Source organism: Podarcis bocagei (genome assembly GCF_964188305.1).
Source record: "Podarcis bocagei genome assembly, chromosome: 4".
NCBI classification, from domain to species: domain Eukaryota; kingdom Metazoa; phylum Chordata; class Lepidosauria; order Squamata; family Lacertidae; genus Podarcis; species Podarcis bocagei.
The window spans coordinates 90057896-90080479 of record NC_138128.1 but is presented as its reverse complement, the minus strand read 5'-3'; the positions used below and the strand labels follow the sequence as shown (position 1 = coordinate 90080479).

Here is a 22584-nt window from a genome sequence, read left to right as displayed (position 1 = left end):
TGGATGTTCGGCTTCTGAAAAACGTTTGCAAACCAGAACACTTACTTCCAAGTTTGCGGCGTTTGGGAGCCAATTTGTTCGATAACTAAGCTGTTTGCAAACCAAGGTACCACTGTTCCACTTTAAAAGTTAAAATAAAAGAGATCTGTATTAAAACAGCCTGAGTAGACACTCAAGCAAAAAATGTGCCTTGCTAGGATAGACCAAGGTCTACCTTAACAAGAATCCCAGCTCCTAAGAGGCACCAAGACTTCCCACTAGAACTTGGCCAATAGGTCACCAATCAACAATGACCTTCAGTACATTGTGCCCACCCACCTAAGAATTCTTCACTAATGAAACTCTAATCCTACATAACCCTTGCCAACTTCACCCTCCAAGCAAATACAGCTTGCTTTCAAAACTTTTTGTGTGCTTCATTAGACACAATCCCACATCTTGGCTTCAGTTTCCTTTCAGGGACAGAAGTACTGTAACTTCTCAGTCACTTGAAGCACAGACTAACACCATCCTATTCCTACAGCTGTATCATCATCATAGAAGTCATTCCGTGCTCATTTGCACTGTTATCAAGCGAACTAACTGTCTGCAGGCTTCTGCATATTCCTGGAAAGAAATCTTTCTATTCAAGATGGTTCTTTTTTTTTCTGCTGAAGATACATTTCCAATAAAGTACTCTAGACTGTACTATAGTATCCATATATTTTATAGTATCAAACAAAATATAGGGAAACTCCCTGCAGATGCTGCATCACTAAGGATCAAACTAGATGTGATGTTATTCATGCTGTTTGGCCTTGTGTGGCTGGCTGCTGTGTGCTTTACAATAGCTGGCTGGTGGCGGGCAAATTGTACAGGAACTGTGGTGAAGTGGGGCTTTAACCTTTGCTCCCACTGTGTTCCCAAATAGAATTAGCCCCTTCCACTGCTCCTGCTATTTGCAATGGGAGGAAAGTTTCTATTGACACCAATGGATGTTTTCCTTCCATTGTAACAGGCATGGGTCTTCCTTGATTTGCATCAGGACCACAGTGGGGGTATTGGATTAAAGTCCTTCATCCCTTGAGCCATGGTCCTGATCCAACTCACTCTCTCCTTGCCAACCGCTGCCACCTCAGCTATTCCCCACACTACTCTGAAAATAAAACCCAGTCATGCAAGGCCAAAGAAAATGAATAATGCCACACCTAGGTTGACCCGAAGCTACTGCAACCAGGATAACCGCAGGGAAAGACAAGGAAGAAATCCAGGCTATACTTACGTCCTGACTAACCTGTAAAGACACAGTGTGGTAACTGGCAGGGATGCTCTCATCCTCATCATCCTCATCACTGGCCGAGCGGTGCTGATGCTGGCTAGATGCCCTCAAGTGCCTCAGAGAACTCTCCTTTGCTTTCTTCTTGAAACGGGTTGATTTGGGGTCATACTTGTGGCTCTTCCCTCGCTTTTCCTGGGACTTGCACCCTAAGAACAAGAAGAATTTCTCTAGGTTGTGGTTCTCCGGGAACACCTCGTGCCTAATTCTAATGCTAAATAAACAACCTGAAACTCTCAGCTCAGGGATCCCCAGGCGTGAAACATTAAAGGAGGAAAGCTCCAGCATTTCTGGTGGGATACTAAGTTCTACGTCATTCTTAAAAGAACATACCTGTCCTTGGCAACACTAACAGGATATGTTACCTCTGCAGCTTCTAACACCTCCTCCTCCCCCCAGGTTTCTCCCTCTGACCACTCACTGCCGTTCCACCACCAATCCCTGAGCTCTGAGCCTTCATCCCTTGTGGGTTCCCTAGCTGGTGCCTCCCATCATTCCTCTGTGTTCAGCCAGCCCATGACAGCAGGTCTAGTTGATCTTTTTTATAAAAACAAAAAACCAACCCTCGCCTAATGGGTGTAGATTGCTCCCTTAATTTGATATAACCTGGAGCTCCACAGCCAAATACTCAGGTTACAGAAAAGTTATGGCCTCACCTCCATTTAGACTGGCCTCTACAAAGATGCGGATAGTTTTGACGCAGAGCTCAAAGTTTTCAGGTGTGACATGGGCAGCATCTCGCACAATGAAAGACAAGGACTCAACACACTTCATGAGCGACTTGGTATTGTGTGGGCCTAGGTCCATCCCCACAGTCAGGCTGTACTGATTCACCAAGGGTGAACTGCCCAGTTTGGAGAGTCCAGCTATGGCCTTTGGGCTGTCAAGGTCATCCTTCCCAACCTGTGAAATGAAAAGTATGTTTGAGTCCAATAGGGCAACTGTCAAGCATCTCTACAGCCAAGAGAATAGGCTGCATTGCCTGTACTAACTTCCAATAACCACCTAATATGCTGTTCCAAGTCTCTGGGCTCCTGCTTCCTTAGAATGTTGCCTTTTCATAAATAGCCAGATCCCTATGGAGACAGTTGGATTTGGGCCAGTTCACTCAATTCACTTGGCAGAAAAGTCTGTGTTGGAAGGCCTGTTTTTGCAGTCTTCGGACAGAACTATACGGTTGTACTTGCCTTCTCCTGGAATCTGGGTGAAAGGGTTGCCAGAGACTAGCAATGCAAACAAGACTGTTTCCAGACTTAGAAATAGGAGCCTTGATGCAGTGCTAACCTCAAATGTGACTTGGGTTTGGGCTTTCTCTACAGCCTGTTGCCTCAACGAAGACATGCATAAAGCAGGTGGAAACCCCTGGTACTACTTACCACAAGCCAGCCACTGTTCATCACATCCACATCAGTCACAGAACGATGCATTTTGCCTTGCTTGCTGTGATCTGCATACACCTCTGAATCAGAAGTGTAGCCACGATCTAGGCTGGCTTCATTTGGGTGATAGATCTCACTGTCTGACTGAGCCCCTTTAAATAAGCAAAATGGAGTGAGACAAAAGATGCAAGGGAATACCAATTTCATGGCAGCAAAGAGCTGTGCTAGTGGCAACTGTGTATGTCACTGCCAGTTCAGATCCCATCAGCATATATGTGAAATCAATATTTTTTGGCCCTAACATGCATCATTTTACACCTGTTTACATCCAGTTGCATTTGCCATTTTACCACCCATTCACTCAGTTTGGAGAGGTCCTTTTGGAGCTCCTCAAAATCTATTTTTTGTTTTAACGATGCTGAACAATTTAGTATCATCAGCAAATTTGGCCACCTCTCTGCTCACTCCTTTTGGAGCTCCTCAAAATCTATTTTTTGTTTTAACGATGCTGAACAATTTAGTATCATCAGCAAACTTGGCCACCTCTCTGCTCACTCCTAACCTAGGACCAACAGATGGGGCCACTGCCAAGGACAAATCTTACCTGTGTCATTCTCTGCCCTTGCTGTTGCCTGCAGCGCTGGGGGTGGTTTCACTCCTGATCCAATGCATTCCAGGAGGCTAAAGAGCGTGTACCAGTCATCTCCAGAATGGATGTTGGCAGCATTGGTCTTGAGAAGTTCATGAAGACCATACGCAATCTGATGACTGGCCCTGTTCAGCATACTGGGCTTCATCATGAGCAAGATACGCAAGGAGAGCAGCACCTGCTCAGAGAGAAGCAAGGTTGAGTACTAGGAGTGTCAAGCTATCTCTACACCAGCTTCACTCTTGCATTTTGCTTTTAATCCCCGACCACAGTCTGTGTTATGTGAAAGGTCCTTTATCAACACAGGAGGATAAACCGGAGGACTTCTAGGTATTGGAGCTGTCTGTGTGTGTGCTCCTGACATTTTCATTAGAAAAAAAAGTCCTTATGCATACCTAGGGCTTTCGTGGGCTGCTTCCTCCCTCTTGCACAAGGCTGTCATTGTTTTGGTTATATAAGGACTAGTATTCACCTCTAAACTTCAGAAATAGAGGGAATGATGGGTATTCTGTGCTTCAGCCACAAAACTCAAGGAAGAAAGCCATCATTCCACAGATACTATGAACAAGAGGTCCAACAATAAGAGCAGACCACTCCATAAAGCCCCCCTTTACCTGGGCACTGATCTCCTCTCTGCGCAAAAGACGGATTGCCAGCCGCAACAGCCCCACCACTGCCCTCTCAACTAAGAAGCAATACTCCACAGCATTAACACACAAGTGGTAGAGGTGGTCTCGCACTGCCTGCCATACAAAGGCTACACGGTCCCTAGAGAAAGAGGGAGAGAGGACATTATGACAACAAGACACATGCAAGCACAGCTTCAGAAGACCTGCAACCCAGTTGGGCATGTGCAAATACTTTTATATTCAGATTCACACCAAGAGGGAAGTCAGGTCCCTCGAGTCCACAACTAAATAGGTGTGGCAAGAATAAGAGAATATGTTCCCTAACCAGTACTGTATGAATACAAAGAAAGCTAAGGTAGTGTATGAGTTCAATATGAATCTATACATAAAGCAACTATATGGAAGATCATAAAAAGAACAGTTCCAAGCTGGAATGCCTCTGATGGTGCATCTGTATGACTCACCTGTTCTCCAGTACAATCCTCAGAAGCATCTCCAAGCAGAAAGCACAATCTTCCTCATCATATGTTTCCTCATCAGGAGTCACAGAGATGAGAGCCTAAGGCAAGGAAATCATACCCAGACACATTTAGAGAATGATATGGAATGACAATTCCCCACAACAGAAGTCTACATATGCTCAATCTCTCCTCATGGACTTCTTGCAGCAGCAATGGAAATGGAAAAGCAAGGAAGCTCATGTAGGCATAACACTGTGCATACGGTACATCCTTTGAGGCACTGCTGCTATGAAGTAGCAGAACCACCAGTTCCTGTTCTGATGGATTTATATCTCTGGGGATGAAAAGCCAAAGCAATGGCTACAGATCTAAGGAGAACGCCCAACTGGGTTTTTTTTATCTGTCAGCTGCTCTTAGTTTTACTTATGGTGCCAATCCAAACAACTGGACTTCACTATTCAGCATGATACGCTAGACTTGTATCAAAGGAAGAAAATCTGGTTGCGTCTTTGGAATCCCACCCTCTTTTGCAGTCCCCCACCTCAGAATTTCCAAAGCAGCAGGCACTAAAAAAAATAACTTTTAATAGTAGAGCTGCAAAAATGCCAGAAAAGTCCAGGGAAAAGAATTATGCTGAACAAATGTAATAGGAAAAAAGGAGGCGGGGAAATAGATTAAAAATAATCCAGGTTCACAACGAATTATTCAAATTATCCAAGTTACAAAATCAAACAAACCACTACGAGACTATGAAAAGGAGCTCCTAGGAGGTGCACATTTTTTCAAACTTTGATATGTCTGTCTATCAGGCTAAGCAGTGGAATGAAACCCAATTGTTTGGAGTAACACTGTAAAACGACCTAGAGAAGGGTTCAGAGGCCTCTGCAACGGATGAACCTCTGGCTCATTAGTCTCACATGGAAACCTCCAACTCAGGAACGGAACTGGCCAAGTCTCCTGTGGGCAACGTGTGCCAAGACAGCATGCAATACTTCCATGGTGTTTGGGCAAGATGGCTCCCTGTTGACTTGAGCACACAGTTCAAGATCATATCCATGCAGTTCATATACACCAAACCTATATGGGACGCTTATTCACCCTCACCTTCATTAGCTCCTGCAGGGACTCCAGTTGCAGAAACTTGCTTTCAGTTATCAACTTCTCTGGGTCACATTGCTATAGAGGAGAAAGTGAAAAAAGGATGTGCTTTAGGGAGAAAACAAGGCCTAACGGTGCCAGCGATCTCTCTTGGAACTTACAAAGTTCAAAAAGGAGGAGGAAGTGTCCTTGAGCAGATCCAGAATTAACTGCCCTGCCACCAAGTCCCCCACACCAGTTAAGGGGAAGGGCCTTTGATTTGAACCCAGCACCATTTTTTATGGAAATTAAGATATAAAAGGACACTCAGGTTGAGGTGCACCAAACTTTTTTTTTAATGGCTCAATAAAGCTTCAATATTTATATATTTAAAAACCATCATACTGACCAACAGTGCCCTAGTTCAGTGTTGAGGCACCAGAACTTTAAGCAAGCTCTTTGGGTTTTTCTATCTGCCGTGAATCACAATACTGACAAGAGGAGAGGGGGAAACACCCACAGCTCACAAAGGGCAGCAGGGAGCTCATTTTACTGTATGTCTAAATGGCAGAATGACTTTTGTCATGAAGGGCATAAACATTAAAAAGCCTCCCCAGAGGACCCTGAAGGGCAGGTGGCAGCCAGAGGGACTGTACCCACTGTGATTGGGGAGAAAAACGAGGCATTTGTTCCTATAGAATTACACCCATCAGTTTGAAACCAGGGCAAGGCATGGGAACAAAACTCAGCCAAGTAACTTTGAGCAAGTTATTCTCTCTCAGCCTAACTACAACTTTCGGCTCTTCGGAGGGAGACCAGGATACAGCTCCAGCTGCTATAATGAATAAATGGTTCCTTGGAGAGAATGCACTACCCCAGATAAACTTACATTATGCTAACTATGTGGGCACACAGAAGTTGCATTTAATTCTCATCATGTGCTATAAGAAGAGGGCCTGTTCAAACAAGAGCTGTCTAAGTGCAGTTCTGGCAGGTGGGCAGGCAGAGCCCACTGCCCTCCTGTATATGTGCCCTCCCAGCTTTCTGACCATGAATTACCTTTATACACTCCAGGGCCATTCTCTTTGCCTCCTGGTTCTCCGTAGATGGCCCCCTCATACCAGATTGTTCTGTGCCACTGAGTGTCAGCCAACTAACGAAACTCAGCATTGTGGACTCGCCACTAGAAGAAAAAAGTACATTCGGTCATATCAAGGGCATACTGATATACGGTATCATATCTTATATCTACATAACAATTCAAGATTTTGATTGCCTATGCTTAGGTCGCCAAAACTGCACCATCTGTGCAGAAGCACTCCATTTTGTTGTGGGATCACACCTGTTCTACTCCACTTCTGTTCTTCGGGGGAAAGTGCCTGTGCTTATGTAGCCAATACGACAACACCAACACACACAAGATTCCTGGTAACCCCAAAAGTTTGCAGAAGTGGGGAAAAAATATATCTTCATGCAGGGGAACCAAGTGGTGGAACACATCCCCAACAAAAGAAACAGCCCAATGAGGTCTGTGCATGCTCAGAGGGCACCAAATGCTAACTGACAGTAGTCAAACAGCACCATCCGCACTCAACACAGAGGTACCAGAAGACTTAGGGGAAATAATGACTAGACTATTAAGGGAAAATCTAAAGATGGGGGGGGGGCGGGGAGGATAGAATAGAGTATCCCGAAATAGGGCATGACTGTGCAGGCTGGCTGGTGGAACAGGGGCGTGTCACATTACAATATTTTGTTACAGATCCTACTTGTGTTCTCTTTTTTTAAAAAAAAAAATTATTAACCGGCCAATCAAATCAAATTACCGTATTTTTTGCACCATAACACTCACTTTTTTCCTCCTAGAAAGTAAGGGGAAATGTCTGTGCGTGTTATGGAGCGAATGCCTGCGGGTGGCGGGGGGATCTGCTGCAGTCGTAAGCAGAGGATCCATGGTTCCCCTTCCTTCCCTCCTCTGTGGTTACAAAGCATGGATCCACATGGATCCTCAGGATTTTTGCATTGGGCTACTCCAAACTCACTGTCAGATCACATGTGTGTGGCCACAGCATGAACCACAAAAATCATATATCCAGTATTTCGTTTAGAATATTTTTTTCTTGTTTTCCTCCTCTAAAAACTACGTGCGTGTTATGGTCTGGTGCGTGTTATAGAGCGAAAAATACGGGTAAATCACATCACATAAGTTCCGAATTACAAAGCCGAATTTTAAATCTTCTTGCTACTGCATTAATGTCCAAATCAGACCAAATCAGTCCAAACAGAGTTCATAATTCTATCCAGTCTTATCTTGCTGTTTCCACATCACATCTTGTTCATATATTTTCTCTTTTTTCTTTATGATCTCTTCTGATAGTCTCCTTAAGCCAATAAACACCAATATTAATCCTGTGTGAATTTTTCTGTTCTTCCAATCCTCAAATCGAGATGGTTTCCTTATATCATCACCTTCATAGATAACATCGCTCTTTCCATCATTATCTTGTAAAACTGTCGCTCTTAAGTCCCTCTGAGGAGTTTCACCCACAATATAAAAGCAGCTCTATTTCTCTATTTCTCCTCCCAGACTCAAGACCTCCGACAGAACTTCCCAATATGGCGACGGCATTTTTAACTGCGTCATTCCAGAGCTCTTGTACATTCCACACTCTTCTCAAAACATGTCTTGGTTCGAAAGTTTATCTCCACACAGTCTTAAATCCACAGCTTAAGTCCTTAAAACGACATTTCTGACTCGTGAGGGGAGGGGATTCTTGTTAATTCACATAAGAAAGGAAAGTTTTTTCCCCCTCCCCCATCAGTCATTTGCCATACCGTATCTTGGCGTATCTTCTCATGATTTATTCTTGTCTTGTTTTATCAGAGATCTCTTCTGTTAGCAGTATTTACTCCCCCCTCCTTCCTTGAAATATGTGCAATTAGCTTCATTCAAATTGTTTCTTTTGAAGTTCTTGCAGCTAGTGGCGCGGATCAGGGACGGCGTCCAGGAGTGCCGGAATCCCACAGGAGGGCTTTGTGCCTAGTTCCCCCACCCCCACAAATTCGGGGGTGGTGTAGGGCACAGCAGGCAAGGGCAGCCCCCCCCCACCATCCTGGGGGGTAAGGAGGCTAATTACCCCCATCATAGCCTCCAAATTACCTCGTGTGGGTCGGAGAGATGTTATTGTCAGCCATCTTCCGATGCACCCCCTAGTGGCCCCCCACCTACTTGGGTTCTCTAGCACCTGATAGCTTATACCTGGCAACAGAAGAGCATATTTGCCTGCCAATGTGTAAACACTCTCCAGACTACTCACCGGTTGGAAGGTGTCTCTTCGCGTTGCAGAGAGATCTTGCCATTGGGATCTACAAAGTCTTCAACCTGGAAATTAAGCCAATACGTCATGTGTATTACCCAAACCAAGGGTTTAATTTGGTCCTTTGGGTTCACAACTCCCTCTTCCCTTCTCAAATTGACGCTCTCATTGGAGCATCCCTGTTTAGCACAACAAACCATGGGCCGCTGTAGGTAAAAGGATTGCCCCTTGGAAAGCAGTGCCTCTTGGAACTGAGCTAAATCAAGTCTGATTACTATTCAGAGATACTGCACACTTTAGGTGATGTTAATTAACTCCCATGCTGCTTGATTAACTTTGGGTACTTTGAATTAAAGAACCTTTCTATTTCTGGTCTCCTACAAGAAATGTCTACCCTACCATGAATCATCACTGGTTCTAGGGAAGGCACTATTTGCCTGTTTATGGGTTTTAATGGCTATTACACTGTCTATAGAGTAAACAAAGAGGAAGGAGAAGGGTCACATCGCAGTTTCTTTAACAGGAATGAGAGTTCCATAATGTTAGGCAATTTTAGTAGCATAAACCGGTTACAAGTATAAGGATTTATTAGTCACATGTTTTAAGGATTTTTAGTCACATATTTTCAAATAATATGTCCTATTTTGTGCTTTTCCCCATCTCACATAGTCCGATTTTTAAAATATATTCTTCTCAATTTAGAAGTTCTGGCCCGACAGGATTCTGCTCTAGACCACTTCTACCATCCAAATGAAAAAATCATAATTAAGTGCAGTTATCTCTCCAGTAATCAAATCCACAAGCATATAACATCCACATCATCTCTGTTACATCTCTAGCATTAACAATAAGTTATTTTGGTTCTATACATGTGCTACATGCCAATAGTGCAGCACCTAAGAACAGAGATTCGTGAACACATGGAACTGCTTATCCCAAGTAGGACCATTTAGTCTTTCCTAAGCCCTGCTAGCAAGCATTCTTTATTCATCTGGAGGTGCCAGGTTTTAACTCTGGGATCTTCTGCAAGGAATGCGCCACTACTGAACTATAACCCCTCATCAATCTATTACTGATAATAAAGTTTTAAAGATATTTCTATCCTTTATTTCATCCTATTATTGTTTCAACAACCCATATACGTCCCATACGCTCTCAACCCAATTAGCCCGGCATCTGCCATCAATTTACCTCCACCATGGTCTTTGGCAACAGCTCTGCTCTGAAAAGTTGTAGCATGGCCTCCATGATGTTTTTCCAGCCCTCTCGCAAAATGTCACCATGGCGATGAGCCAAGTGGAACACAGTCTTTGCCGCAATATGAGCTTTGGGATTGCTTCCAAAAACTGTAGGCAGATTCTCAATGGACTGCAGGAGAAATGGTAAAGAGAAGTCAGGGGTGAGTGGGGAGAAGCTCACCACAAACCAGTCAGGCCATTCAGTGGAACGTCATCAACAGGCTGATCACAACGCTAGCTGAGACCCTTCCTGGAGGACTTTGCACCATAATTCATGCTTCTGTAATTTCACAGATTGCCTACTGGAATGTGCTTTATGTGGAACAGCTCTTTAAAACAAACTGAAATCTTCAGCTCAGGAATTCGCCTCCATAAGCAAACAACCTGCTCCAGGATGGCTTCCTTTACAATTGTCAATTTCACAGATGGTCTATCACCTATGTAAATCAGGGTGATCTGATTCCACTGGAACTTGAGCAGAGCCTTTACCTTTATTGGACTATCAATTCTCTATGATCATACCAGGATGAATGTTAAGATATGTGAAGCAGGATGTTCCCAATGGCTGTACAGTGGTACCTCGGGTTAAGTACTTAATTCATTCCGGAGGTCCATTCTTAACCTGAAACTGTTCTTAACCTGAAGCACCACTTTAGCTAATGGGGCCTCCTGCTGCTGCTGTGCCGCTGGAGAATGATTTCTGTTCTCATCCTGAAGCAAAGTTCTTAACCCAAGGTACTATTTCTAGGTTAGCAGAGTCTGTAACCTGAAGTGTATGTAACCTGAAGCGTATATAACCCGAGGTACCACTGTACTAGAAGTAAGAAACTTTCTCTATGGAATGGCTCAGAAGGCATCAGGGATTTTGGCTTTCCCCCCTATCTGCCCTTCATGCTTGAAATGGCCTTCCATGCAAACACCTTCTTTATTTCTTTTAAGTCACTCCCAGAATGGGGAACCTCCAGGGGTTCCAATTTGGTTCACCAAGCTATTTAAAAAAAGGCCCAACAAACAGCTGACATCACCCTAAGGGCAAGTAATGTCAGCCGATGGGGAGGGGTTCAGCTGTGGGGAACAGGCATATACAGTTGTTCCCTGCAGAAAGCAGGATTTAATCCTCCATTCCCCCACTCATCAGCTGATATGTGGGATGGGGGCTGCTGTAGGGAACTCCCACACACAGCTCAACCCTGCAGAAAGCAGGTGTTAACTCCCCTAAACACACCATCAGCTGATGAGTATTAACCATGGTTCCGTTTAGAATCAGTCTCACACCATCTCCTTTCATTTGCAGACTCACCTCACTGCTAAGAGCTGTGAACTTGCAGAGAGAAATTATGAGGTTGTCAAAAACATCACTGAGGCCATAATGGGCAGAAATCATGGCACATTTTCTGAAAAAGACAAACCACAGCAATGTAAGAGGAAACACACAGTGCATTTTCTGTAGGAGCTCTAGGGTCCTCACACCACCCTTCAGTGGAAAACTTGCATCAAATTTGGTAATTCCATTCTAGCTGGCAACATTCAAATGACAAATTTTGTGCTTGTGTGTTTTAATGATGGCACTCAAATTTCAAAAGGTCAGGATATGACGGAACTTAATTGTGAATTAAATGAGGCAGAAACCACAGTGGTAATACAGCTCAGTGGCAAGTAGGATAAGCGTTTCTGTCTGCCAGTAGACACTTTTAAAAATGGCTGTGCAGAAATTCATATTCCAGTCTTGCCTACCCATGAATAGATATTCAGTAGGCTTAAGCAATATATGCTTCACTCGTTTACTAGACAGTGCCAGCTAATTTTCCCTGGATGCAAAAAGCTTTAATCTAAGTAGAAGAAGAAGAGTTTGGATTTGATATCCCGCCTTTCACTCCCTTTAAGGAGTCTCAAAGCTGCTAACATTCTCCTTTCCCTTCCTCGCCCACAACAAACACTCTGTGACGTGAGTGGGGCTGAGAGACTTCAAAGAAGTGTGACTAGCCCAAGGTCACCCAGCAGCTGCATGTGGAGGAGCGAAGACACGAACCCGGTTCCCCAGATTACTACCGTTCTTAACCACTACACCACACTGGCTCTCAAGTAAAAACAATTTATATATATACAAAACGAGTCTCTGCTGGATATTGTGAAGGAGCATTACCTGAAACCAGAGATGGCCTTCTGAATGATCGTTTCATCCAGGCTCTTGTCAAAAACATAGGACAGAGCTGCCACAGTGGGGCCCCAGGTCATGGCAAAGAGGTCATGATCATAGCTTCCACGTGGGACATGCAGAAAGATTCCTTCATCGGTGACTCCACGATGCAGCAGCACACTCCACACGTAGTTTTCCTTTACTAGGCCTGTCTGCTCCTCTGGCATCACAATCTCTTCATTTCTACCCAAGATGAGGACAGAAATATTGTGCTTACATATTAACATTCTGCATCAATGCACAATTGGTGGTACCCAACATGATGCACTGTGTGTGTCTTATTTACAAAAAGATGAATGAGCTGGGGAAAGAAGGGTAGAAAAGGCTGGCCTAACATCAACCAGGGGCAGGTGTGGGGAACCTGTGGCCCTCCAGATGTGGCTGAACTACAACTCCCATTGTTGTTGCTGTTTAGTCGTTTAGTCATGTCCGACTCTCCGTGACCCCATGGACCAGAGCACGCCAGGCACTCCTGTCTTCCACTGCCTCCCACAGTTTGGTCAAACTCATGCTGGTAGCTTCGAGAACACTATCCAACCATCTCGTCCTCTGTCGTCCCCTTCTCCTTGTGCCCTCCATCTTTCCCAACATCAGAGTCTTTTCCAGGGAGTCTTCTCTTCTCATGAGGTGGCCAAAGTATTGGAGCTTCAGCTTCAGGATCTGTCCTTCCAGTGAGCACTCAGGGCTGGTTTCCTTAAGAATGGATACGTTTGATCTTCTTGCCGTCCATGGGACTCTCAAGAGTCTCCTCCAGCACCACAATTCAAAAGCATCAATTCTTCGGCGATCAGCCTTCTTTATGGTCCAGCTCTCACTTCCATACACCACTACTGGGAAATCCATAGCTTTGACTATACGGACCTTTGTTGGCAAGGTGATGTCTCTGCTTTTTAAGATGCTGTCTAGGTTTGCATTGCCAACTCCCATTAGCCTCAGCAACAACTCCCATTAGCCTCAAGCAAATACATGATGGGAGTGGTAGTTCAGCAACATCTGAAGATCCAAAGGTTCCCCACACCAGAAGTGAGTGTGTGTGGAACTGAGAACTCCCTCCCTCTCCAAGGGGAAACGCCAAAACACTTACTTGATGGCATGGTACATGTCCTCCAGCATGTCCTGCTCAAAGTCTTTGCCTCCATTTACCCCTTTCAGATTTTTTCGGAATTCCTGTTAAGCAGTAGCAACAGAAAGCAGAATATTATGTTGTGATCGCCGCCTCGAAACACACATCACAACTACTTTAACATGTTGCTAGGTACTGGCGCACAAAATGTCACTAACAAATTGATTCCTATGGTGTATCCCAAATCAATTTACAACGTAATAAAGTATATATAAAACAAGCTGCAGAAAGAAAAACAATCTAAAGCAGGCATAGGCAAACTCGGCCCTCCAGATGTTTTGGGACTACAACTCCCATGATCCCTAGCTAACAGGACCAGTGGTCATGGGTGATGGGAATTGTAGTCCCAAAACATCTGGAGGGCCGAGTTTGTCTATGCCTGATCTAAAGAAAAGCAATTACAGTGGTGTCTCGCAAGACGAAATTAATTCGTTCCGCAAGTCTCTTCGTCTTGCGGTTTTTTCGTCTTGCGATGCACGGTTTCCCATAGGAATGCATTGAAAATCAATTAATGCGTTCCTAGGGAAACCGCCTTCAGACCAGGTCCAGGGACAGTCTGTCCCCGGACCTCTTCTGAAGGCTGGGGGGGGGGACAAGGGCTTTTCTTCCCACCCCCAGCATTTTAAAAAACCCCGGGACAGCGGAGGACTTCTCCGCTGTCCAGGGCGATCTTAAAATGCTGGCGGGCGGCATTTTAAAATCGCCCCGGGACAGCGGAGGACTTCTCCGCTGTCCGGGGCGATGTAAAAGCCCCTGGGAAGGCAGGCAGGGGGGACAAAGACTTTCGCCCCCTGCCCGCCTTCAGAAGGTGTTCCCGCCCCCCGCCCCACTTCGGAACAGCTTTCCGAAGTGGGGCGGCTGGGGCTGGTGTCCCCACCCCCCCGCCCCACTTCGGAACAGCGTTCCGAAGTGGGGCAGATGGGGCAGCTGTTCCCGCCCCCCCTCCCCCCTTCGGAACAGCGTTCCGAAGTGGGGCGGATGGGGCAGCTGTTCCCGCCCCCCCTCCCCACTTCGGAACAGCGTTCCGAAGTGGGGCGGATGGGGCAGCTGTTCCCGCCCCCCCCTCCCCCCTTCGGAACAGCGTTCCGAAGTGGGGCGGATGGGGCTGGTGTCCCACCCCCCCCCCGCCCCACTTCGGAACAGCTTTCCGAAGTGGGGCGGCGGCGGCAGGTGTCCCCGCCCCCCCGCCCCACTTCGGAACAGCTTTCCGAAGTGGGGCGGCGGCGGCAGGTGTCCCCGCCCCCCCGCCCCACTTCGGAACAGCTTTCCGAAGTGGGGCGGCGGCGGCAGGTGTCCCCGCCCCCCCGCCCCACTTCGGAACAGCTTTCCGAAGTGGGGCGGCTGGGGCGGGTGTCCCCGCCCCCCCGCCCCACTTCGGAACAGCTTTCCGAAGTGGGGCGGCTGGGGCAGGTGTCCCCACCCCCCCCCCTTCGGAACAGCATTTTAAAATCTCCCCGTGTCCCGGGAAGATTTTAAAATGCTGGGGGTCGGGCTGCCGACCCCCAGCATTTTAAAACCTTCCCGGGACACGGGGAGATTTTAAAATGCTGGGGGTCGGCAGCGCTTCGCTCCCGACCCCCAGCATTTTAAAACCTTCCCGGGACACGGGGAGATTTTAAAATGCTGGGGGTCGGCAGCGCTTCGCTCCCGACCCCCAGCATTTTAAAACCTTCCCGGGACAGGGGGAGATTTTAAAATGCTGGGGGTCGGCAGCCAGCGCTTCGCTCCCGAACCCCAGCATTTTAAAACATTCCCGGGACAGGGGGAGATTTTAAAATGCTGGGGGTCGGCAGCTAACGCTTCGCTCCCGACCCCCAGCATTTTAAAATCTCCCCGGGACAGAGACTTCTCTGCTGTCCCTTGGAGATTTTAAAATGCTGGGGGTCGGCAGCGAACGCTTCGCTCCCGACCCCCAGCATTTTAAGATCGCCCGGGGCAGGCGGGGGAAAGGCAGGCGGGGGGGGAGCAAAGACTTTTGCCCCCCGCCGGCCTTCAGAAGAGGTCCTCTTCTGAAGGCCGGCTGTGGGCGAAAGTCTTTGCTCCCGACCGCCAGCATTTCCCTATGGGCTTTCGTCTTGCGATGCAAGCCCATAGGGAAATTCGTCTTGCGAAGCGCCTCCAAAACAGAAAACCCTTTCGTCTTGCGGGTTTTCCGTCTTGCGAGGCATTCGTCTTGCGGGGTACCACTGTATGTATCTGCAAAAACTGTTTGGAAAAACAACATCATCACATACATGAAATCCATTCAAATCCAATGCATAAACAAATTGGAACAAAGATCTCCACTTAGAAAGCTTATTGTAAGAGGAATGTCATTAACAGGCACCAATATACAACAGGGAAGGTGCCTGTCCCTTATACAATGAGAGGGAATTTTAGAAGGTAGCTGCTACTACACTAAAATCCCAAGCCAGCTTTCTCTTGACAGGATGGTATCTGCAAAATCTTTCCTGCAAAACACAGCACCTTGTGGGTATATAGGGGGTGAAAACATCTTTTAGGTACACTTGAATTATCACTTATCAATATATTCAACTGTTGGCAATTTGCAGGAAAGTTTTAGTATGATGTACAGCAACAACGTGCCTTCTGAAAGGCCGCTGGAGGGCTATTTTACTATTATGCTTTAAAATACTACAAGTCAAAGAGGAAGAAAGAAGAGCAAGCATGGTGGTGGAGAAAGAGGAGACCTCAGTGATGTGATAGCCAGCAAAAACATCTAGATATGCAGGGTGTGTGAAGACGTCAGAGCTCACCTCTAGAGTCATAGGTACACTCTGCTTGCGAACATTATGATTGTGTTGGTCAGTATTCAGCATGATAACAGCATAGGCAAGGGCAAAGCAAGCATCACTATTGGCAAACGGAGACCCATTCGCTTTCTGAAATGTAAAATGACAATACAAATTGGACACATTACAATCTAAATGCAACACTTAATTCCTATTTATGTCGTTTCTAGCATCTGGATGGCAAGTGTTATGTTGCCCCAGACTGTCTTGTTCATATTATTTTTATTAAGTATCCAAAAATATTTCAAAGCATTTATCATTAGATACATTTCTTTTAACATCCGAAGTTTCTTCTTGACGTCTCACCTCTCCTTTCCTGATGCTTGTTTTTTACTTCTTTTTATTAGCTATTTTATAACGCATATATTTTTATTATCTAAACCCCGCTACCATTAAATCTTCCAGTAATCCACTGCTTATATTTCAAATCCTGCCCGTGACTTCACATATGGGTGATAATTTGATAGAAAAACCATCAGTGGTCTCCATTCCTCCTTAAACACTTTGTCATTATGCCCTCTTAATTTGGCAGTTAACTTCACCATTTCACTATAGTCCATCACCTCAGACGTTCTTGTTACATACATTCACTTTTGTTTCAGCTTGTCACTTGCTGCCAGTTTTTTATTTTTGTTGTTAAGTTGCTTTGAGGCGCCTTTGTTGCAAAAAGCAAAGAATAAATTGAACTAGTGACAACAACAACATCTCTCAGGCGTAATATTCAAGCTCACTGCGCTATGAGGTAGAACGAACACATCCTGACTGAAATCAGTAATTTCTTCCCATGCTGACCAACTGCCGCAGAGAAGACTAGAGAAGTGTTGCTTCTCGACAATTTCAGAACTTACGCGCCAATGTTCTGTAAAGACTTCCAACAGCCTATGGATTACGGGAGCCTCTCCTGGCAACCTGAAAGCTTCTAAATAGAGTCGCAGGGCTTCGTCTAATCGCAAGCCTTGAAAACCGAAAGTCCTGAAACACAAGCAGCAAAAGTGGCTTGAAGAAAGTAGCTTGCAAGCAGTCACATACCCCAAAATCTTTAAGGGTCAAAATACAGAAAAGATTTCCAAACTATGACTTGACAGTAAGGAGTTCAATTTCTCTAGGCTTTGGTTTTTTTCTGTTTTAATGTACAGTCTACAATGATGCTATGGGACACGGGTGGCGCTGTGGGTTAAACCACAGAGCCTAGGACTTGCCGGTCAGAAGGTTGGCGGTTCGAATCCCCGCAACGAGGTGACCTCCCGTTGCTCGGTCCCTGCTCCTGCCAACCTAGCAGTTCGAAAGCACGTCAAAGTGCAAGTAGATAAATAGGTACCGCTCCAGCGGGAAGGTAAACGGTGTTTCCGTGCGCTGCTCTGGTTCGCCAGAAGCGGCTTAGTCATGCTGGCCACATGACCCGGAAGCTGTACGCCGGCTCCCTTGGCCAATAAAGCGAGAGGAGCGCCGCAACCCCAGAGTCGGTCACGACTGGACCTAATGGTCAGGGGTCCCTTTACCTATAATGATGCTAAACATCCTGGCAAAGGAAAGGAGATGAGGATAGCATTGCTTTGCATGGCAGAGGAGCTCACCCATGCCATAAGGCTCAGCCAACCTCGGATGCTCTTGCTGAAAGCTATTTTCTCTCACTTTTGTCTAAGAGTCAGCATTTTTTCTTTTTCATTTGTATTTATTTATCAAATGATTCCAGGATGGGTTACGAAAATACAGGGTAGAATCCAATGTTGTGCTCTGCATGTCAGCAGAAGCATTTCTGTTTGTCAGACAGAATGAGCCCCCTCATCCTCCCCCTGTACACTGTTCTGGGGATTCTCCTGACCCTCCAGAGAGGATTTGGGGGGGGGGGGTTGCAGAGGATGCACAAGAGGAAGGGGGGAAGCAGCATTGCACTAGCAGGAGCCCTTGCACTGATTTCTGCTAGTGTGTTGGGTTAGCTTAATCCAGGCCATAATCATTAAATTACCGTATTTTTCGTTCTATAGGACGCACTTTCCCCCCTCCAAAAATGAAGGGGAAATGTGTGTGCGTCCTATGGGGCGAATGCAGGCTTTTGCTGAAGCCTGGAGAGCGAGAGGGGTCGGTGCGCACCGACCCCTCTCGCTCTCCATGCTTCAGGAGAGCTCCACTGCCAGCCCCAAAAGCTCGGGGGACAGCGGGGAGGCGCAACGCGCCTGTCCCGCTGTCTCCTGACCTGGTTTGGAGGCTGGCGGTGGGGAAAAGCGGCTTAGCTTCGCGCAGGCCCGGCTCCCACGGCTTGCAGAGAGCTGCGTGTTCTGGGGGCTCGGGCTTCCCCCGCCCCAGCCCCGTGCCTGGGGGGGGGGGAAATAATTTTTTCCCCTTTATTCCCCCCCCCCCAAAAAAATTAGGTGCATCCTATGGGCCGGTGCGTCCTATAGGACGAAAAATACTGTAAATTACAATGCAAAATAAAAATCATGAAATAAAAATCACTAATTATGAAGTTAAAACAACAACAACACAGCACCACAGAATGTATTGTAATTAAGTTTATTAAAATCAAGGTCCTTTAAAAACAGGCTACCTCTATGGTGGTTAGCGCAGAATGCAGAAGATCCAGAACACCAGGGAAGGTGAATTTTCCCATGCCAGGACTTTCTAACCGGTTTCCTGTTTATGACCAATCGAAACATTTCTACTCACCCCACAAAACTTTCCAGCAAGTCTACGTTCTTCCGGTCGCTCACAAATTCTCCAATCATTTTCTTGTCCAGTCGAGGATTCTCCCTCAGCCACTTTGCTACTTCATTATTATCCATGGGGGTAGCCAAGAGGTTTTTCTCCTGAAGAAACTGTATCCCTTTCTTTGGCTTCTGATTGAACAGCTCTGAACCACTTATCAAGAGCTAGAAAAAGTCGAAACAATATAATTAACAGAAGACATCCTACATAGTCCTCCATAGTTAATATTATCCTAATAGCCAATTTGTGTCATATCTTCAATAACCTATTTCCTTTAGGTTTTTAGATTTGCATTTTACCTTCTGACTAAAGTCCTCTGTGATGCAACACATTCATAATAAGCAACTTTTAAAATGTGCTCTTTGTCATAAAAGCCTGTTTCAGTATTTTCAAATAGAATAGAAAGTATTTCTCTTTTCTTTTTGGCGGTAAGGTCGAATGTTGAAAATGTTGAAAACAAGAGTCTAATTGTTTTCATCTGACACTATCCACATAAAATGTTGCAGCAGGATGATAACTTTGTTTTGCTCTAGGAATAATTCAGAACAAGGTGTGCCCAAGTCTTTCAAAACCTAAAGTAGTAAGAGATGATCTGAAAACAATTTAAGACAACTAGGTCTCTGCTGTCACAGCAATTCAATATTGTCAACATATAAATAAAATTTAACAAGTTCATCTTTTAAGGTTCATCTTCTAAAGGGATATGGCCACTTGTTGAATAAACACAGAGCGTACATGTTAACCATTATTCACATTTGTCAAAACTGGGTTTCTGAAGCTCAGGAATACGTAATACAAGTAGATAATGTCATAAGCAGCTACCCAAGAGAGGGTTAACTAAAAGGTTGTGTGTGACTAGAGATCAAACACAAACATCTATGTGAACTTTACTAAAGCACCAGAATAAATGTCAGTCCTCGGTTACTGCCCATCACTAACAGGAAACAACACTTTGATGACTGTAAGACCAATTCCTATGGATACGTACAAAACAGCATCCTTCTTTGTTCCTCTGGCAAAGTCCTGCTTCCCACAATATCTCACCAGGTACAGCAGTCACCGCAACACAATTTTCAATTACTGGTTATTGGCATTCAAGATTCAAAACATAGCAGCTTCATGCAAGAACACCTCATTTGAAAGCAGGTTCAGAAAGAAAAAGGTTCCACCCTGTGGAATGCCCTCCTATCAGATGTCAAACAGATGAACAACTATTTGACTTTTTGAAGACATCCGAAGGCAGCCCTGCTCAGGGAAGTTTTTACTGGTTGATGTTTTATTGTTCGTTTAATACCGTATTTTTCGCACCATAGGACGCACTTTTTCCCTCCTAAAAAGCAAGGGAAAATGTGTGTGCGTCCTATGGAGCGAATGCAGGGGGGAGGCAGGCGGGAAAAGCCCTCAAGAGCCGCACACAAGCTTCGTGCGCTCTTGCGGGCTTTTCTCCAGGAGGGAGAAGGGACTGACTGGCCGCATCAGTCCCTTCTCCCTCCTGGGGGAAAAGCCCCCAAGAGCGGCACCCTCTTTAAAGGCTGCGCGGCTCCTGCGGGCTTTTCTACGAGGTGGGGGAATCCCCCCACCTCCCAGAAAAGCCAGGAGAAGCCGCAGAGCCCCTTTAAAGAGCGCACGGCTTCTGCGGGAGGTGGGGGAAGCTGCAGCAGATTCCCTCCTCCCGGGCTCCCTTTGAAGCGGCAATGTGGGAGGGGAGCAGCTTGCACTCGTGTAAGCAGCTCCTCTCCCACTTTCCTCCTTCAAAGCAACCACGGAGGAGGGAAGGAAGGGGACCATGGATCCTCCCCTTTCTAGGCTTCAGCGGATTCCCTCCTCCCGGGCTCGAGCAGCGAAGAGGATCCATGGTCCCCTTCCTTCCCTCCTCCCGGGCTCCCTTTGAAGCAGGAAAGTGGGAGGGGGGCAGCTTACACTTATGTAAGCAGTTCCTCTCCCACTTTCCTCCTTCAAAGCAACTACGGAGGAGGGAAGGAAGGGGACCATGGATCCTCTTCGCTGCTCGAGGCTGCAGCAGATTCCCTCCTCCCGGGCTCCCTTTGAAGCAGCAAAGTGGGAGGGGAGCAGCTTACACTCGTGTAAGCAGCTCCTCTCCCACTTTCCTCCTTCAAAGCAACTACGGAGGAGGGAAGGAAGGGGACCATGGATCCTCCGCTGCTCGAGGCTTCAGCGGATTCCCTCCCCCGTGATTGCTTTGAAGCAGCAAAGTGGGAGGGGAGCAGCTTACACTCGTGTAAGCAGCTCCTCTCCCACTTTCCTGCTTCAAAGCAACTACGGAGAAGAGAAGGAAGGGGACCATGGATCCACCGCTGCTCACGGCTGCAGCGGATTCCTCCTCCTTGATTGCTGGGAGTTTCTCTGGGCAGGAATTCCCTCAGCTTAAGTGGGGTGGGGGAAGTGTGGCAGGTAGGGGGGCACTGAGAGACACATGTCTCTCAGATGAAAATTGGGAGTGGGCATTGTGTGAAGTGGCTGTGGATCTCCTGCCGCAGAACTGTAGGACTGTATAGAGTTGGGAGGGCCACCCAAGGGTCATCTAGCCCAGCCCCCTCACAATGTAGGAATCACAGCTAAAGAACGCCAGGCAGATGGTCCCCCAACCGCTGCTTAAAAGCCTCCAGTGGTGGAGACCCCAAACACCTTCCGAGGTCATAGAATTGCAGGGTTGGAAGGGAACCCCAGGAGTCATCTAGTCCAGCCCCGGTGGACAGCGGGCGCAATCCATCCCGTTGCGCAAGACTAAAGATGCTGCGCAAGGCTAAAGAAGAAGCCAAAGCAGTGAGCGGAATGGATCGCGCTTGCTGCCTTGTCTTCTTTAGCTGCACTGGAGAGGTTTAGCTCCTGGCTGGAGAGGTTGCGCGGCTATGGATCCCGCGCGCTGTCTTGGCTTCTTTGCTCTTTGGGGCTGGGGGGGGGGGAACCCGGGCTTCCCCCGCAGCCCCGAGAAGCTCTGGGAGAAGTGGACAGGCTGCATGCAGCCTGTCCGTTGCTCTTTGGGGCTGGGGGGAGGATAATATTTTTTTCCTTGATTTCCCCCTCTAAAAACTAGGTGCGTCCTGTGGTCCGGTGCGTCCAATAGAGCGAAAAATATGGTACTTTGCTGGCAACCCAGTCAGGTGGGTGGGGTACAAATAATAAATGTATGTATGTATTTAAAATACAGTCAAAACACTCATCATGCTCCTCTAATATATCTTATGTTTTAAAATTGTAAGTCTGAGGGTAAAGTCTGTTCTTAATTGTATGTGTCATGCCTACTCACATATCTTTCAGATCAACAGCATACCTTACCTTCTTTTTGCTCTTAATCATTATCAATTCATGTGTTGTGGGTAGGACGCAGGAAAAGCGAGTAGGCTTCTTTGGAATGGTCTTTTCTGCTAAAAACAAAAGCAGAATGTTTTCACAGTGGATCCTTTCCCACATTTCCCATGATTTACAATATACAGATAAAAACAACTCTCTTTCCACATGACCCCAGCCCACAACCCCAGCCCAGCATCAATGCTTTTCTCTATAAGCCCAAGTCTTGCAAGGGACTACTTCACACGTCACAGTAGATGGAGGTACAAAGCAAAACATATTCTCCCATGTAATTTGAGAAAGTAACTATCTTCCCCTGTCACTTTGTTTGTACAGTGGAAACACAATGTAGGCAACCACAAGTAATGGGGGAAAGGGCAAGTAAACATGTAGAT

General features: G+C 46.4%; 1 protein-coding gene across 8 annotated transcripts in view; it reads right to left on the bottom strand.

The window, feature by feature from the left end:
* GBF1 (golgi brefeldin A resistant guanine nucleotide exchange factor 1) overlaps window positions 1–22584 on the bottom strand; it is a 91525-nt gene that overhangs the window by 11637 nt on the left and 57304 nt on the right. For 5 of the 8 annotated variants that reach the window (XM_081191513.1, XM_081191508.1, XM_081191509.1 and 2 more), the window contains 17 exons: window positions 22178–22266; window positions 18842–19044; window positions 17026–17149; window positions 16142–16267; window positions 13347–13429; window positions 12209–12445; window positions 11366–11459; window positions 10019–10195; window positions 8828–8892; window positions 6570–6693; window positions 5538–5609; window positions 4437–4531; window positions 3958–4111; window positions 3299–3521; window positions 2692–2846; window positions 1972–2218; window positions 1262–1464 (listed from right to left, as the gene is read on the bottom strand). In XM_081191513.1, coding sequence (XP_081047639.1) covers window positions 1262–1464; window positions 1972–2218; window positions 2692–2846; window positions 3299–3521; window positions 3958–4111; window positions 4437–4531; window positions 5538–5609; window positions 6570–6693; window positions 8828–8892; window positions 10019–10195; window positions 11366–11459; window positions 12209–12445; window positions 13347–13429; window positions 16142–16267; window positions 17026–17149; window positions 18842–19044; window positions 22178–22266 — 2471 coding nt within the window. The remainder of the gene's footprint in view (window positions 1–1261; window positions 1465–1971; window positions 2219–2691; window positions 2847–3298; window positions 3522–3957; window positions 4112–4436; window positions 4532–5537; window positions 5610–6569; window positions 6694–8827; window positions 8893–10018; window positions 10196–11365; window positions 11460–12208; window positions 12446–13346; window positions 13430–16141; window positions 16268–17025; window positions 17150–18841; window positions 19045–22177; window positions 22267–22584) is intronic. The other 3 variants (XM_081191511.1, XM_081191515.1, XM_081191510.1) reach the window with 2 other exon arrangements.